A 17,886-nucleotide genomic window follows, 5' to 3' on the forward strand; every position below is an offset into this window, starting at 1 on the left:
ATACATTCGATCAATTATGTACATTAGTGAGTTGGGTTGTTAATAATATGAACTTTAATCATCTATTCATCTTAACTCAAGAGCCTGATCTTGGCCATATTAAAGGTCTTGTCAACAACAGATGTCCGAAAAGTCTCCCTGTCCGAGAAGACAGGAAAGTTACCCGGAGTTAGATTCATCAGCTTTTTGTGGCAAAACGTAAACAAGAGAAGTTTGAAGGTTACAAACACAACAAACAAGACACCATCAACAGTGCTTGTGGTTAACCAGTTCAAGACTGATCTAAGGGATCTCAAGTACAGGCGTGAGGAATCCGAAGCGTAGGAAACAATGCGGGAGGTCATTAGTATCAATGGTATGTTATCTGAATGCTTCACCAGTTACCTCGAGTCGTGAGATCAAGAAAGCGAAATTCGCGATTAACGCGTTTCATCTGTCGAAAGGCAGCGTTACATTTATGGGACAGAAGTTGACTTGAGGGTTGACAGCTTTAGAAGTTTGATCACTAACAAATGTTTTAATCAGTCGGCCAAGCAGGTTGTCAAATCGGTAATGCTTGCTGGGAGTTATACTCCCTGGAGCATGGCATTAGACCAGATGGATACTTACAGGAAGGATTAACGAAACCAAAAGGGGGAGAAGAAGGATTTTCAACGTTTTTCTATGAAACCGGTTCTGGTAAGTACGTTCCACGTGCTGTTTACGTGGATTTAGAACCCAATGTCATCGATGAGGTGCGTACTGGACCATACAAAGACCTGTTCCACCCTGAGCAATTGATTAATGGTAAAGAAGATGCAGCGAATAACTATGCTCGTGGTCATTACACTGTAGGAAGAGAGCTGCTGGATGATATCCTCGATAGAATAAGAAAGATTTCCGATCAGTGTGATGGGCTACAGGGTTTCTTGTTTACTCACTCACTTGGGGGTGGTACAGGTTCCGGTCTAGGTTCCCTACTCTTGGAACAGTTATCTATCGATTACGGAAAGAAATCCAAATTGGAGTTTGCTGTTTACCCAGCTCCACAAGTTTCTACATCCGTTGTAGAACCGTACAACACCGTGCTAACTACCCACACTACTTTGGAACATGCGGATTGTACTTTTATGGTTGATAATGAGGCGATCTATGACATGTGTAAGAAAAATCTGGACATTTCGAGGCCAAGCTTCGCAAATTTGAATAATCTCATTGCCCAGGTGGTGTCTTCAGTAACCGCCTCACTAAGATTTGACGGGTCGCTAAACGTGGATTTGAACGAATTCCAAACCAATTTGGTCCCATACCCAAGAATCCATTTCCCTCTGGTATCATATGCTCCTATCTTATCCAAAAACAAAGCTTATCACGAAGCCAACTCGGTATCCGAGATAACCAATGCTTGTTTCGAACCTGGCAACCAAATGGTCAAATGTGATCCAAGAACTGGAAAATATATGGCTACCTGTTTGCTTTACAGAGGTGACGTTGTTACAAGAGATGTACAAACTGCGGTGGCCCAGGTCAAAAATAAGAAAACCGTTCAAATGGTTGATTGGTGTCCAACCGGTTTCAAAATCGGTATTTGCTATGAGCCACCTACTGCGACACCTACTTCTCAATTAACTTCGGTGAAAAGAGCCGTCTGTATGCTATCCAACACAACAGCGATCGCTGACGCATGGAAGAGAATCGACAGAAAGTTTGATCTCATGTATGCAAAGCGCGCGTTTGTACATTGGTATGTCGGTGAAGGTATGGAAGAAGGTGAGTTTACGGAAGCTAGAGAGGACTTGGCAGCTTTGGAGAGGGACTACATCGAAGTTGGTGCTGATTCGTATGCCGATGAAGAGTTTTAAACTGTCCATTGTAGGCCATTTAACTCGCTCAATAGTCGAGAAATTCCGGAAGCTGCAGCATTTCTGCGCCGTTGAAGCCCCGATGCAAGGATGCTATCCTAGATTATATCATATACCCCTTAATTTCTTGCAATGTCGATTGTCGACTTATATACCGTGACAACTCATTTGGAAACTTTCCGACGGATTGAGCCCATGTTCGTCGGGACTGTCGTAGGACACTACTGTGATTGCAGGAGGCTCTTGAACACAATGTAGATGACAAAACACTACTTCACCGTTATATTCTTTTTTTTTCTTTCTTTCTGTATTATCGAGGCGAGAATAAGCGGGCTTGAAGAAGCATTGCTCCATTACCTTGAGATGCCTTGTGAGGATGCCGCACAAAGTCTGCGTCGTAGTACTGACTTCATTGCATACGTCTACTCTTTAGCAACGACGAGGAATGGCTGTAAAGTTACGACAGCGGGCACCTTACAGGCTCTACGGGTCAAGACAGCCAAAACCTTGACCTCACAGCATAAATCAGCGATTAGCATATTGCTAAGTAATCGACAGCTTGACTTCATCGGCATCTTTCTTAGGTGCTTTTTCAGCGATAAAATAAGAGGGTGGCATAGGGATATAACAAAAATGAAAAAATTTGGTGAAGTTGATTTACAACCAGAAGTGCAATTCCATCCATTGAAGGTTTTGGTGTGTTTGGTCCAGAACTGCGTGCCAGATAGGAGGCTTGAATAAGAGTATGGAGACGATGAGTTTTCCGAAGTCGCTCAGCGTACCACCGAGGAGGAACTTTGCGTTTAGGAATTGGGCTGGTATTTACTCGTCTAGAGCTCAGTTGTACTTCCAACCAACCTCTGTGCAAGAGGTTGTTGAGATTGTCAATGAGGCAAGGAGGCAGAAGAAAACGGTAGTTACTATAGGGTCCGGTCACTCGCCAAGCGATATGTGCATGACCAAAGAGTGGCTTGTGAACTTGGACAAACTTAATCAGGTTCACGAATTCAAAGAGTTTCCAGAAGATCACTATGCCGATGTTACTGTTGACGCTGGTATGAGAGTCTACCAGTTAAGCGAGTTGGTCGGAGCTCGGGGTTATGCTATCCAAAATCTCGGATCTATCTCTGAGCAGAGCGTTGCCGGTATCATTTCTACCGGTACGCACGGTTCGTCGCCTTACCATGGATTAGTGTCTTCTCAGTACGTTAATCTGACAATTGTGAACGGTAAGGGCGAGGTTGTCTTCCTCGACGCGGAAAACGAGCCAGAGATCTTTAGGGCGGCGATGCTTTCGCTCGGAAAGATCGGTATCATTGTCCGTGCTACCATACGTGTTGTTCCCGCGTTCCATATCAAATCTACGCAGGAGGTTATAGATTTTGACACTGTTCTCTCCAGATGGAACTCGCTATGGACGTCGTCTGAGTTCATCAGGGTTTGGTGGTATCCCTACTCTCGTAAATGCATCCTCTGGAGAGGTGTTAAGACTGAGGATCCGCTCACGGCTCCAAGACGTTCTTGGTGGGGCACCTCGATGGGCAGACTCTTCTACGAGTCGCTGCTTTGGTTTACGGTGAAAGTTTATCCACCACTAACGCCAGTGGTTGAAAGGTTCGTGTTCCGCATGCAATATGGTGATGTTCAACTTGGCGGCGGTGACATTGAAGTGGCAAACTCCATTGACAGTCTAAACATGGACTGCCTGTTCTCTCAATTTGTCGACGAATGGGCATGTCCTTTGGAGAATGGTTTGGAAGTGCTGCGTTCTTTAGACCATTTCGTTGGACAGGCTGCTCAGAACAAGGACTACTACGTGCATGTTCCTGTGGAAATTCGCTGCTCAAACACAACGCTGCCACCTCAGGTTCTAGACACCAAGGACAGAACCTCGGTGAGCCCCGGTCCAGTGTACGGTAACGTCTTGCGTCCGTACTTGGACAATACTCCTCGCAGAGAATACGAGCCGCTCGCCGACGTGACCAACAGCCAATTGACTCTATACATCAACGCCACCATGTACAGACCATTCAGATCCAACACTCCCATCCGCAAATGGTACACCATATTCGAAGAAACTATGGCAGCTGCTGGAGGTAAGCCCCATTGGGCCAAGAACTTTTTAGGCTCTACCTCCCTCGTGCCTCATCCAGAGAAGAAGGAGTCTGACTATGCCGACCACGAGATGAGAGGAATGGCCAAGAGATTCCAAGAGTGCTACGGCGACGACTTGAGGGCCTTCCGGAAGGTCAGAAGGGAACAAGATCCTGAAAATGTGTTCGTTTCCAACAGAGAATGGAGTCTGCGTAATGGTATTGTTGAAGCAGAAGAGTTAGATTGATATTACGTCCTGTTTATAGTTCATAAGACTGGTGTTAAGCGTTATTTGTCAGTTCGCGTATAGAAACGTAATTTAAAATTTAATGATCGACGATGACCTGCAACTCTGATTGCAAGCGTAACCAAACCGGGAGTTGCTAGAGAATCTTTGGCAATGTCTGTTCAAAAAGAGGAGCCAAACATTTTGGACAATCCATTACATGGTATCTTCATTCCCTCCGGTCTACTTTTGCTAGGAATAGCTGTGACGACTTACCAATCCGGTGAAAAAAGGCTTCTGCTTGTGATTCCATTGGCGTTGGCTTTCCTACTGCATAGAGCGTACGGAGCACATAAGCGTAGGGTCTCCATAACGCCTGATAAGTGGTCTGCTTTGGAATTGGAAGACCAAACAGTCGTGTCGAAGAATACTGCTATTTACCGCTTCAAATTGAAGACTTCATTTGAGACCTTAGATCTTCCCCCTGGACGTCATCTGGCTGTCAAGATACCTATTGATGGAGCTGATGAGATTAGATTCTATACGCCCATTTCGCCAAGGTTTGCCCAAGGTTACTTTGATCTTTTGGTTAAATCTTATGCCGATGGTAAGGTTTCCAAGTATTTCGCGGGCCTGAGGCAGGGCCAAACCGTTGAATTTAGAGGTCCCGTTGGCACTTTCAATTACGAGGCCAATACCACTAAAGTTATTGGAATCGTTGCTGGTGGTTCCGGCATTACTCCTATCCTTCAGGTGTTGAATGAGGTTATAACTGTTCCGGAAGACCTAACCAAGATATCACTTATCTATGCCAATGAGACTCCGAACGATATTCTCTTGAAGGATGAACTAGATGAAATGGCAGAAAAGTATCCAAATTTCGAGGTTCACTATACCGTGAGAAAGCCAAACGATAAGTGGGAAGGTCCTATTGGCCAGGTCACTGAAGAGATGATGCGTGCTTGCTTGCCAGGACCTGCTGAAGATCACCGTCTGCTAATCTGTGGTCCGGAGGGAATGAACAAGGCTGTAACTCAGTATGCAGTTAATCTAGGCTGGAAATTCTCTGGCCAGGACTGTAAAGGGGATGACCAAGTTTTCGTCTTCTGAGGAAAACTATCATTGTACATAGTTAGTTATGACGATTAATTACCTACTGATTTATTTAGTACAGGCTCATCATCAGTACTTTCCATATTCAGCGCATTTCACTCAGAGACAAGGCCAGTGCCAGTTGAAGGGCTTCATCGTCATCGGGAACGTGCGGTTGATAGGTTTCGTTACTACCAGTGTCATTTCTACCTCCGTCCATGATCCGCGGCGTTCGACGAGATAAACTTCGGCCCTGAACTTGCCGCTGTTCAGTGCTCGACCGTTCCAACGCTTCTAAAAATTCATCATCCTCCTCATCCGCGAAGGTCTCGAGAAATCGCTGATTTTGATGCATCCTCTGAGATTCCTCAATCGCCCTTTTCAGGTCAGCGTCCTCATCATTCTCTCGCGTCGAACCCGGACCCGGCTCATTAGATGTTTCAGACTCCATAAGAGCTATCCTTAGCTGCAGTTCATCGTCACTGAGGTCGCCGCCGTAAGTTTCCAGTAACCTTTCATGTTCAACCGCTTTTTTCCTTCGTAAGGATTCCTCTTCATCATAAAGAGCCAGCTCTGCGTCAACCCTACGCTCCCATTTGTTGCTGTGGCCACGCAGGCCAGAACCTCGCCGTTTTTTCCCATATGACGCATCTGGAGTATACTCTAAGAAATGGATGACGTTACCGCTTCCTATTACCATCTTGCCTTGAGATATCGCCAAAAGTTGAGGGTACTTGTCTGTCTTTTGCACAGTCTTTATCAGAGTAGCCCCAGCTGCATCGAAAATCTGCAATTGACCACTTAACGCGCATACTAAGACCAGATTACTGATCTGACAAGTGAATATATGCTCATCGAACCGCAGGTCATTCTCCACTTTAAGGTTATTACCAGGGGCTCTAATATTGAGTATTTTGATGGAGTTTTCCACTGTCATTATTGCAACGTAGCAACCATCCTGGCCTGCCAAGTTTTTATTTTGCTCTCTTCTAGAGGTTCCTGCATCGATTTCGAGATTACTGATACCCTCACTCACGAACATCGAGCGCCATCGGCCAAAATCGCCCTCAGGATTAAGTGATATCACAAAAATGTGTCGAGTATCGGCTATTACCAGAGACATTGAACCGAAGTCGACCTTTTGAAACTGTACCTGTATCGTCATATCCATGCCATCGGAGTTTTTCACTTTCGGTAGCGTTATCTTATAGATGTCCTTCATGTCCCTAATGACATACACTTTTTCGATATCCAATGCAACGGTCCAATTCTTGTACAGTGCCACTTGCAATATCACTTTGCTGGAGATCTTCAATGAATTGACCATGTGCGTTTCGCACCACCATATCAAATCGCCACTCTCCGATCCGCTAACGCACCAATCTTCGAGGGAATCCTGTGATACAGATGTAGTGATTGCTGTGACACACGACGAATGTCTTGCGTCAAATTCTGTCACAGGCGTTAGATAGGACTTGTTGCTGAGCAGCTTGCCAAAAACTCTGCCGTCAAATCGTCCAAACACTGCAGCGTTGATATTGAAACTCATCGTCGAACACCCCTGAGGAGTAGTGCATGGTATATAGATTAGCCTGTCCTTCTTTCTCCTAGAGTGAAGCTGCACCAAAGTGATGATGCCATCGTTGTAGCAGGCACAGCGAGGATAGTCGAATATAAGCTTTTCAATCTGCGCTTGGAACCTTGGTGACGGAGACAAAACATACTTCGTCTTGATGGCTCTATTATGCTTCCATTGCTTCAGTCCCCGTACCCGTTCCATGTATTCTACACTATACTTGTGGCTCTGAGCAAAGGAAGGGAAGAAGGAAGTATGAATCTTCGAAACAAACAGATTCTTCCACAGCTCTTCATCGTTAATCAGGCAGGAGAAGTACGAGCACACCTGTTGCAGAACGTACAGGTCTTTTTCATCAACATGGCTGAAGATGTTGATGAGCACCTCAGGTGGAAGGGCGACCAAGCAAAGTCTGTTCTCAGACTGCCTCCCGCTAAAATCTTGTTCACTGCCCTCGCCAGTGTGCTGGCGCTCTAGATACACCATCCTGAAGGCTTCCGGAGGGTAGTAGATGACTTTTCAGCTCTTTCCCCTACTAGTAGAATAGTTCTTCGCCTTTACATAGCCAGTAGGTGTATTTAAAAAAAATCTCCTCCAAGATTCGAACGCGGAAACGCGCCTCCAACCACTACACCACAGAGGGTCCTAATGCCAGGACGACCAGCTATAATGGATCTGCCCGACCGACAAGAGATACCCAGCTTTTATCAAAAAAAACAACGCTTCTATCGCATTTCAACGTCTCATATCCATCGCTAAACGGAATCAAGTTCCTGGATACTTCCATAAACAGTCTTAAGACCGAACGCGGCCGCTACGTAGCCCTCTCGGATGCCCGCATTCGCCACTAACTAAAACAACTTATCGCACGGAAATATCGACGTGAGCTTAATCTGAGAACCGAAGCTCTTTCAAGCGGAGCCATTGGCTCTGCTTCAACATGCGACGGGCAGGGTTACCACCGATAGACGCAGCTCGTTTAGGGACCTTCGTCTCAAAAGGCTTAAACGGCTAAATACCACTATTTTATCGATTTTTTTCAGCGAAGGACACGAAACGAACTGCGCACAGGCTGCGACACTACTAGCAGACAGCACCAGCAGCGGTAGCTGCAGCTAGTCTTTGAGAATATACAGTTAGTACACGATCGATCGGCGAAAAAAGCAGACCATTATCGAGTAAAGGATATATATCAAGATATATATATATACTGGGTGAAGCAGAATTGCAACCAGGATATTATCTCATCTGGCCTTCAGAAGCTCATCGGAACAACTGATAATGACTGAAACCAAGAAACAAAAGACTCTTTATCATCCAGCAAGACCTCAAAACATTGGTATCAAAGGTATCGAGGTCTACATTCCATCTCAGTGTGTTAATCAGGCCGACTTGGAGGCGTACGATGGCGTCTCGCCTGGAAAGTACACCATTGGCTTGGGACAGACAAACATGGGGTTTGTGAACGACAGAGAGGACATTGCTTCGATGTGTCTGACCGTGTGTTCGAGGCTTTTGAAGAACTACGACATCGATCCACGCTCTATTGGTAGACTGGAGGTCGGTACTGAAACTCTAATCGACAAGTCGAAGTCTATCAAGTCCGTGTTGATGCAATTGTTCGAGGGTAACAACGACTTGGAGGGTGTGGATACTTTGAACGCGTGTTATGGCGGCACTAATGCGCTTTTCAGTTCTCTAAACTGGATCGAGTCTAGCGCCTGGGATGGTCGCGACGCTATCGTTGTCTGCGGTGACATTGCCATCTACGACAAAGGTGCTGCCAGACCTACCGGTGGTGCGGGCACCGTGGCACTATGGATCGGTCCTGATGCTCCACTCGTGTTCGACCCAGTCAGAGGCTCGTACATGGAGAACGCGTACGACTTCTACAAGCCTGACTTCAACAGCGAGTATCCATACGTCGACGGCCACTTCTCCTTGGCATGTTACGTTAAGGCACTCGACCAAGTGTACAAGAACTACTCGCGCAAAGCCATCGCCAAGGGTCTAGCTCGGGAACCGGCCGGTCCAGAAGCGGTCAACGTGGCCAAGTTCTTCGACTACAACGTCTTCCACGTTCCAACCTGCAAGCTGGTCAACAAATCATACGGCAGATTGCTATACAACGATTTCAGAGCCGACAACTCCCTGTATCCACAAGTGGACTCGCAATTGGCGAGCGTCGACTACGAAAAGTCTATCGCTGACAAAAACATCGAGAAAACGTTCATGGGTGTCTCCAAAGAGTTGCAAAAGGAGCGGGTCGCCCCATCCCTCATTGTTCCCACCAACACCGGCAACATGTACACGGGCTCCCTGTACGCGGCCCTTGCATCTCTACTATTCTTTGTCGGATCTGACAACCTGCAGGGCAAGCGTATCGGTCTGTTTTCCTACGGTTCCGGTTTGGCCGCCTCCCTCTTCTCCTGCAAAGTCGTCGGCGATTTGACCAAGATCACTGACGTCTTGGACTTGCAAAACAAACTAGATTCCAGAAAGACTGAGTCGCCCGAGGACTACGAGAAGGCCATCCATCTAAGAGAAGAAGCTCATTTGAAGAAAGACTTCCTGCCACAGGGATCTATCGAGTTGCTACAATCTGGTACTTACTACTTAGAGAAGATCGATGACAGATTCAGAAGAACCTACTCAATCAAGAACTAGCTCTAGATCCGTGGCGGCTTCTTCACTAGCTCTACATACTACTCTTAGCTACCATTCGCATTATTCCACCTCTTTTTTAGTGTCACGTGATAAAACTCAATTGCAACTCAAGAACAAATGCGACACCTGGACACCACGCAATGAGTATGCGGACCCCACCTTCCCATTATCGCGCAGCTTGAATTGCCCCGCGCGGGGCAAAATAGACTCTTCTGATTGGTTGTAGCTTTTTTCTTTTCTTTTTTAGCCTTTTTCGTCCGGAAAAGTTCGCAACTATTGCCGTGGAAGACGACGATCGGCGCCCAGTGCGGTGAACCTTTTGATAGAATCTGTCATTGTAGTTAAGCATTGATGAACCTAGATACCATATTCTATTATATAGAGAACGGTGATCTTGAACCGTAGTGAACCGTTCGATTGGAAGAATTTGATCTTCGAAGTTGATCAGGAAAACCGTCTGAGAAATTCGCTTATTCTCACCTCGATCACCGAATCAAAGACCGTTTCTAGGAGATAGATAGGTGTTTTGAGAGCTGATGGACATTGTGAGTCAATCAAAGAGCCGGGAATCTTTTTAAAGAGAAAAAATGGCTTTTAAATCGTTCAAGTACAAATTCTATTCGAAAGGATATCACTCTGCGGCACAAAAATCATCTACATCGTTCTTTGACAGTTCGTATCAGTATCTGAGACAAAATCAGGGTCTTGTGAACCTTGATACAGCAATTCCGCAATCCAATGTGCCGCATTTGAGTCCGTTTCCCGTACTGGGGGCTAACGTTAACTTTAATATAGTGGATGACATCCTTCTACAGGATGCCGAAGTTGTTATCACCGAGGATGTCAGCGACTCGCATGATTGTGACGAGCAGCAGGCCCTGAGTCGGAGGAGATCGAACTCGATCGCTTTGGCAGGGAACTGTGCCTCGGCGGGCGCTATGATGAGAAGAAAGAGTATGGGCGAGCTGGGTCGTCCTCTATTCCCACCGATGCAGAAGGATGTTGTTATCGATCAGGCACTTTTCAGAAGATACTATTCGAACGCTTCACCTACGGTGAGTGGGACTACCCTGGTGCAGAAGCCTAAGCAAGCGGCGATTGCGCCAAGCACGGTTGATGTCGCTGCCCGCGAAGAAGTTAAGACACCCTGGGAGGAAGATACAGAGCCATGTTTGAATGTGGAAACGTTTCTGAATACTCACATTACTGAGATCAATCGCTGCTATGAGAAGGGTGATTTCAACATGATTAATTCTCTATATCAAGCCCTAAAGCGGAATGGTATCGTGCCCCCTTTAGAGACTTATTCTAAAGTTTTGGAGTCATTGTCCAGAAGAGATTTAGACAAGGATGATCTGGATTACAAGATGTCCGAGCTGCTGACGTGCTACCAGGACATGATCGTCAATAAGTTAAAACCATCAGACGAAATCTATAACACTGTTCTGGGATGCTTATTCAGAGGATCGATACTGGCTTTCAGAACTCGCAATCCCAACGGAGCAGATTTTTACAAGATCGCTTCGGAGCTATTCCAGGCGATCGACACACAACATAGGCATCACCAGTTTTCAAAGAGCGTACTGGACCATGCTTTGTTAGCAATGAATTTATATCCGGGTCATATTTCATTGAAAACTGCCCAGGAGATTGTGCATTCTTCTCCTTTATATCGGAAGGATTCCTTTTACTATTTGGCCTTCTTTTCGTATGCTAGACTGACCAACGATAAAGCCGCCATAAAGGAACTATATGATGAGTATAGAAACGCTTTGGTATCCGACCAGTCTTTGCAGCATGATGAATTTGAAGTTTATTCAATGGTTATCTCCGCTTTCGTCGAGACCGGTGAATTGGAACTAGCAATTAAGATGCTGGATAGAATCATAATCGAAGTTAGAGAGCAGAATGGGCTTGCTTCGAATGTTTCGCTGATACTTACCAACTTTCTTATTTCGGTGAGCAAGATTGATTCAGAGAAAGCCTACAAACTCTGGCTGAAATTTCATAAAATGAAATGGATACCAGAATTTTCGTATGAATTTTACCTGGTCTTGATGGCTAATAGTTTTCATGACTGGAAACTTACAAAGAAGATATATGATTGTGTTTTTCCGATGAAGCCGGTTTTCAGGAATGAAACCAATAAATTATCAGATTTCCTATTATATCCTATGGGTGTGGAATCTGTAATCAGCTCATTATTGGACTACGCCTTGCAATTGAAGGACAATGAGGTAATAATGAAGGTCCTTGAAGAGTCGGTCATTAAGGGTTTCCGAGTTAACTCTGCTGTCTATCCGTTTATTTTCTCATATTTGAAAGAGATACGGTGCCCCGACGATTACTTATTGAGATTCGTACAATCTCATGGAGCGACACTTAAAAATGAGGGAGCTGTAACAGATAGCTTCGAGTTCCTCAACGCATTGATAGAGCATTTTCCATCACAGGTCATTCTGAAAAAAGTTGTGGAAATGGACTTTTTCGCAGACCTTTGTCGCAACCTGAACATTGCTGATTCCAAATGTGTCAACTATGGTGGACTGGTAGGTTGTATGACCAGCTTCTGGGCATCACCACAAACTATCGATAAGTATGCTTACAACCTGGAGATTCATTCCATCTTGCTGATTAGACTGCTTGACTTCGAGGCCTATTGCGCAATTATGGGCAATGAAATGCTTATCGACTTTAGAGACAAAGTGGTAGAAAGATTTAGAAAACTTACAACAAACTACAGGAGGCTCAATCTCGATCCTAACAAAGCACCTGGTGTTGTTTCTCAAGTGGTGAAAATGATCGACCTACCTGAGGATGTCGTCTCGTTTTACACGCATCCTGGCGACTGGGACAAATCTTATCCTTTAGCATTGGGATCAGCCATTAGAAACTCATCAAGGACAGGTGTAAAAGAATTCAGAAGGTTGCAGCATGAAGGCTATTGCTTTGATTACGACACATACAAAGAATTGATCAAGCAACGAACTGTCGATACCGAAATCGCCTCCAAGGCCCTCGAGTTATGTCCAAACCAAAAAGAAATGAAATATCTCGCTAATTTGATGGTCAGCAAATGCTCAGCTGAATTATTGAATGATACCATTCTGGGGCATCACTCCTTTCAGAAAAAGATGTTGCCTTCGCTTACAGATGAATCGCTCTTACGTTTAGCCAAATACGCCCCGCGTATCCAAGAATGGATGAAAGCGGTAGATTTTCCCGGAAGATTCAAGAGCATTGCTGTACAGGCTGAATTCAAATCGTCTATTCAATTTGCATATGAACGGTTGTATCATCAAAAGAGCTACCTGGAAATACAGCAATGCAACAAGATATGTCCAGTTTTAGATGTGGAGATTTTACTCAAGAGCTGCATCAGAAGCGGGGAATTTGAGTTATATCGTAAAATTTTTGACAAGTACAAGGGAACTTTGGGGTCGATGGCGCTGGACATTCAAAGCGAATTTCTAATCAATAATCTCAAGGTAGATGAAGCGGTTAACCTGATCAAATCTGCAAGCATTAGGACGCCGCACAAGACTTTAGATCTTTACACGTTTGGTTTGTTCTTGCAGAGCTTTTCCAAGAACATTACCTACTATGAGAATCCCGAGAATACCCTTCAGCTTGCGAATATATTGTCCTCTCACTCCTCTTTCTCTGGCATGCTGGCTTTTTATGATGTTGTCTCTCATTCTGATATCTTTAATTTCAGTAACGAAATCAGTTTTGCTGTTAAAAACGAAGTTCTCGAACAAATGTTAAACAATCTGCATGATGCTTTGTCTTTGGTTGATGTTTCGAAAACGGAGGTTATCAAAACTTTTTACAAGAAGCTACAAAATTATTTCAGGTTCAGGGCCTTCTTGAAGATGCCACACTTAGCTCGAAATGATATCAGTCAGCTTCTTAAGATTTGGGCCAAAACTGATGCTTATTACGTCGACACCTTTTTCAATAACATGGTTGAAACCATTTATTTGAATCCGGGTGGAAGATGCCTCTATCTAGAATGTGATATGACATTCCACTTTAAGCCAGACGATATTTTTGAATTGAACCTTCAACTAGAAGATTTCTACTCAACTGAGAAAGACGAGGAGAATGTCCTCAAAGTGAGAAAGTTTAAGGACCTCGTGGAAAAGCTATACAATAAAAATACTAATGAAAACAGTGGAGGAAGCAAATTGTTGGAGTCCCCGGACCGTTCTCCTCGTGAAATCTCCAAAGCCTCGGTTCAATAATGACATATGCATACATATTTTTACGCCGTAATGATTTTTAATACCACTTTATCTGTAATGAATTTCAGTTTTAGTTACACTTATTATTATACATGTACTTATGTACTTCGGAAACGTAGTTATATCAAAGGCCTGGTGTGTTGTCCATGTACTCTGAAAGAGCGCAACTTAAAGGTGGAACATCGGCGAGTTTGTGCAAGACCACTGGCTTGATGACTTTGCAGAACTCTGACCCGGGGCCCTCGGGTTCATTAGATAAGAGGCATAAAAACGTGGTAGCGGCCTTGGAAACTTCGGACAGCTTTGCTGGAAATCGTACCTCCGGGAGCTGTTCTTGCCTAGCAGGTACGATGTTAGTTGCGTTGTTCAAGAACTTTGACTGCAGCGGTGGAAGAGGATGTTTTGCTGCTACTTCTGCTTCAGGGATTCTCAAAGGTTTTGGTCTTGGTTGAATGCCTTTCATAACAAAACGTTTCTTTCCCGTGGAGGAGTCTGTGATGACCATTGCAGATGCTTCGCTGAACGCGTTAGAGACATTTTTAATAAATTCAACTGCTGGCAACAGTTTCCTGCCAGATTCGCGAACGGGCTGAGCAAACTTTGATTCGTATGCACGCCACAGATTAATTTGAGTGAACTCTGCGTCAACGACAGGCTCAAAACAGCATTTTAACCATGTCGTGGACCTCATTGGTTCGTTCATTGCCAGGATTTGTTCAAAAAGCTCCTTATCGAGATCGGGCGCTACAGTAGGCGCTGGTGGTCTCAATCTTTTTATTAATTTGATTGGCGTTTTATCGAGAATAGAATAATCTGGCTTATTAATATTGTATGTGAGCAACTTCGGTAGAATCGCCGTCAAAATAGAGAATCTGTGTGAATCACCAAGGAGTAAAGCAATTCTTTGAGAGCCAGGCAGGATGTATTGGTAGAGAAAGTCCAGAGCTGCAGTCATCAGCTCTGAGTCGCACTCAATGATCAAAAAGGAAACAATTTTGGATAAAGTCTGTTGATCGAGATTATCCGCTGCACTTTCTTCGTCGGCTGCAGACCTGACTAGCAGTCGCGACAGCGACCTCAGTATTGATATCACCATGTAGCGATCCTTAGTATAGTTGAACAGGGACAATAAGGTCTGGAAATACATGTCATCCTTCTTAGCAGGTGCAATATAAGAGGAGATAGCCTCCATGATGTCCAGAACGTAATGCGTTAATTCGTTGAAAAAAGAAGCGTTAGATTCGAAAACCTGCCAATTGGGATCCGCAGTGGCAACTAATTCAAACTTTTGAAGCACATGCAATACTAGTTCTTTGATGTACTTATCAGAAACGAGCACTTGCACCGATTCCGAGTCCTGAGCCAGGTTCCTCAAGATAAGTATGCTGTTCAGACCAGTCTGGAGGTAGTCTAGCGCTTCGCTATCACCCATCAGAGGCTCATCAAAACGCTCTATCAGGGGCTCCAGGTCGCGAATGAATTTCTTGAAAAGTGGCAGAAGTTCTGGCAGATCCTTAAGACTAATCATGTAGGGTGCCTTATTACTGTAAGCCAGGTATTTCTTCAGAGCCCATTTCACTTCTTCCGGAATCCCACTCATGATCGCCATCTTCATTCTGGTCAAGTCGTCCACACCACGGCTCGTCTCTCGAGGCAAATTCTGGAAAACGGCCAGGTTACCCAATGAATACTGCAACGATTTTGTGGTAGCTGCTGTAGTCATGCCGCTCGACTGGTCCCGAGATACCTTGATTGGAATCGGCAGCAAATTCATGAACATGTTACCGTTACTTGCCTCCTCTTCCCCGTTACGAAACTCATCACCAGGCGCCCCAGCTCCGGATATTGGACTGTCCACACCACCTGGTGTGGGTGAGTTTGCAGAAAACGCACTCATTAGCCTGTCTACGCTGCTTCCCGTATGGTTCACTGGGCTCTATCGAATCTTATAGGGCTATAAATCTGTATGGTTTAAGCATCAAACTCTTTGTTCAGCCCTCAGGTGTCCGGAGGAACCCTATAATATCGGACAATTAATAAGTGTCCGAAATATCAGGGGAGTGTTCGGACAACCATTGTTTGTCCGAGTTACCCTGGAAGATCGGACAAGAAAAACTGCGTTGCTTTGCAGCAAAATGCGCCAATTTGCAAACAAAGCAAAAAACGAGGAGCATACAAGCAAGCAACATAAGCCAAGATCAATAGCGGTAGTACCATGATGTCTGGAAGCTGGTCAGCGTCTATTATTCCGGTATGATTAGCAGTGCGGCGTCGACAACCGCGATGAAGTCCCTTTTTAGGGCGGTCGCGAGTTTGAGGTTTTGCTATGGGCACCACGGGTAAGGGGTGCCAGTTCTGCCACATGGATACATATATAAGCGATGAAGTCTCTAGTCGAAAAATAGCTGGGGTGGAGATGGAAGAATAATACTAAAGTGAATCTGGAGGTATGAGGTTTAGCTTAGTTTCACTGTGTGCCGTAGTGGCAGGTGCTGTGGTGGCGGAGAATTTCGAGGTTGACTTTGAAGGTTGGACGCATAATGATTTGAAACAGTACGTACAGGATCATAGTAAGAAGCTGGAGAATTTGGGATCCAAGACTATGGAAGAGCTGAAGGCGGAGCTGGCCGAGAGATGGCAGAAGAACGCGCAACCAAAGCCTTGGTGGCAGATTTGGCCCGCTCACAAGGACGCATATCTGGGTGAAGGTGTACCCAGCTCGTTGATCTCTGAATGGCTCTTTGAGACATGGCCCGAGCAGGACTTGCGCAAATTTTTGGACCGCAATAACGTGAAGTACGAGGCCAAGGCCTCGCGGAATCAGTTGATCAAGGCCGCCAAGGACAACTTCCACCAATTGTCCAAAAGGCTGGGATGCTCAGGATTTTACCCCTCGGAGGAGTACTTTGGCGATTGGAGCGAAGAAGACTTGAAGAAGTGGTTGGGGGAGTACGACATCCCATACGAGAAGATCGAGAACAACAGGGACGCGCTCTTGGACAAGGTCAGGGAGAACATCTACCATGCCTCGAAACTGGAAGAGGAAAGGAGATCGGAGCTCTTGAGCTCGCTTGATCTCGCCAACAAGCAGATCACTGATAAAGCCGGGGAGATCAAGGATGATGTATTCAATTCTTGGTCCACCGAGAGCTTGAAGCAGTGGCTCTTGTCGCACAAGGTGGCTGTTGACGAAAAGGTGGCAGATAACCGGGATGAGCTTGTCAAGTTGGCCAAGCGACAGATCAACTACCTCAAGGATGACCTTGAGTGGTACACAAATTACATGAAGAAGAAGTCTAGCCGTTTTATCTGCAAGACACCAGAGTATGTAGCCTCGGTGTGGGGTCAGACGGTTGGTAAGCTAGGCAATAAAATGGGCAGCTTCTTTGGTTACTACAGAGACAAGACCGGCGACGCGATCAATGACGCTTTCTTGGTCGGTCTGGACAGCTGGTCCAGAGACCGTCTAAAGACTTACTTAGATGTGCGTGGCGTCAAATACCACATGCTATCTACCAACAACGAGCTGCGCAGATTGGCCGTGGAAAATAGGAACAAGCCTTTGAGACGTCTGCAGGAGAACTACAACAAGCTGACCGAGGGCTTGACCTACGATAGCATGAAGGACTGGGCGCAGCACAAGGCGGAGAAAATCCAGGATTCCGATGCCTACAGTTCGATGACCAGCAGCGTCGACTCCTTGAATAAGGACACCCAAAAATGGGCCAACGACTTCACCAAGAAATGGTCTGACTCTCTATCCTCGTGGTCCGTCGACGACTTGAAGAGCTATTTGAAGAGCTTCGGTGTGGACACCTCCAGCTTGACCAAGGAAGACCTTGTCGAGACGGCTAGGTTGAAGACACAGCTCTTCTTCGGCACCTTCAACGAGCCCTGGTACAGCAGGTGGTGGTACAAGACCCGCTTCTACTTGAGACATCCCTTCCGCCTGTTTGTATGAAGCCTGGGAGCTACAGCAGAGCTACAGCAGAGCTGAAGTGCTCGTCATTCAACTATATAAATGATTTTATATCGAAACTAAGATACTCTGGGTCACCCGCTACGAAGCCGACCAGCTTTGCTATATGATTGATCAGTTAGACCTTAGAGAGCTGCAAGCCTGATAGAAGTAGAGAGGTAATC

General features: G+C 45.4%; 9 protein-coding genes across 9 annotated transcripts; 7 read left to right on the plus strand and 2 right to left on the minus strand.

Moving 5' to 3' along the window:
• Positions 1-1,109: 1,109 nt before the first annotated feature.
• On the plus strand, positions 1,110-1,841 carry TUB3 (alpha-tubulin TUB3; the record flags this gene model as incomplete). The annotated part of the gene is made up of 1 exon (XM_037285432.1): positions 1,110-1,841. The coding sequence occupies one exon, from the start codon at positions 1,110-1,112 to the stop codon at positions 1,839-1,841; it is 732 nt and encodes a 243-aa protein (XP_037141328.1).
• A 258-nt stretch (positions 1,842-2,099) lies between these two features.
• Positions 2,100-2,582, plus strand: HG536_0H00290 (uncharacterized protein; the record flags this gene model as incomplete). The annotated part of the gene is made up of 1 exon (XM_037285433.1): positions 2,100-2,582. One exon carries the CDS (start codon positions 2,100-2,102, stop codon positions 2,580-2,582), a length of 483 nt encoding a protein of 160 aa, XP_037141329.1.
• Positions 2,583-2,586: 4 nt separating this feature from the next.
• ALO1 (D-arabinono-1,4-lactone oxidase) lies at positions 2,587-4,182 on the plus strand (the record flags this gene model as incomplete). The annotated part of the gene is made up of 1 exon (XM_037285434.1): positions 2,587-4,182. The coding sequence occupies one exon, from the start codon at positions 2,587-2,589 to the stop codon at positions 4,180-4,182; it is 1,596 nt and encodes a 531-aa protein (XP_037141330.1).
• Positions 4,183-4,335: 153 nt separating this feature from the next.
• On the plus strand, positions 4,336-5,271 carry HG536_0H00310 (cytochrome b5 reductase family protein; the record flags this gene model as incomplete). The annotated part of the gene is made up of 1 exon (XM_037285435.1): positions 4,336-5,271. One exon carries the CDS (start codon positions 4,336-4,338, stop codon positions 5,269-5,271), a length of 936 nt encoding a protein of 311 aa, XP_037141331.1.
• Positions 5,272-5,359: 88 nt separating this feature from the next.
• UFO1 (SCF ubiquitin ligase complex subunit UFO1) lies at positions 5,360-7,315 on the minus strand (the record flags this gene model as incomplete). The annotated part of the gene is made up of 1 exon (XM_037285436.1): positions 5,360-7,315. The coding sequence occupies one exon, from the start codon at positions 7,313-7,315 to the stop codon at positions 5,360-5,362; it is 1,956 nt and encodes a 651-aa protein (XP_037141332.1).
• Positions 7,316-8,110: 795 nt separating this feature from the next.
• ERG13 (hydroxymethylglutaryl-CoA synthase) lies at positions 8,111-9,496 on the plus strand (the record flags this gene model as incomplete). Its single annotated transcript, XM_037285437.1, has 1 exon — positions 8,111-9,496. The coding sequence occupies one exon, from the start codon at positions 8,111-8,113 to the stop codon at positions 9,494-9,496; it is 1,386 nt and encodes a 461-aa protein (XP_037141333.1).
• Positions 9,497-10,083: 587 nt separating this feature from the next.
• On the plus strand, positions 10,084-13,743 carry RPM2 (ribonuclease P; the record flags this gene model as incomplete). Its single annotated transcript, XM_037285438.1, has 1 exon — positions 10,084-13,743. The coding sequence occupies one exon, from the start codon at positions 10,084-10,086 to the stop codon at positions 13,741-13,743; it is 3,660 nt and encodes a 1,219-aa protein (XP_037141334.1).
• A 124-nt stretch (positions 13,744-13,867) lies between these two features.
• RSC9 (Rsc9p) lies at positions 13,868-15,640 on the minus strand (the record flags this gene model as incomplete). Its single annotated transcript, XM_037285439.1, has 1 exon — positions 13,868-15,640. The coding sequence occupies one exon, from the start codon at positions 15,638-15,640 to the stop codon at positions 13,868-13,870; it is 1,773 nt and encodes a 590-aa protein (XP_037141335.1).
• A 552-nt stretch (positions 15,641-16,192) lies between these two features.
• Positions 16,193-17,704, plus strand: MSC1 (double-strand break repair enhancer MSC1; the record flags this gene model as incomplete). The annotated part of the gene is made up of 1 exon (XM_037285440.1): positions 16,193-17,704. One exon carries the CDS (start codon positions 16,193-16,195, stop codon positions 17,702-17,704), a length of 1,512 nt encoding a protein of 503 aa, XP_037141336.1.
• Between the last annotated feature and the right edge of the window lie 182 nt (positions 17,705-17,886).

Source organism: Torulaspora globosa, chromosome 8, assembly GCF_014133895.1.
Source record: "Torulaspora globosa chromosome 8, complete sequence".
In the NCBI taxonomy this organism is placed as follows: domain Eukaryota; kingdom Fungi; phylum Ascomycota; class Saccharomycetes; order Saccharomycetales; family Saccharomycetaceae; genus Torulaspora; species Torulaspora globosa.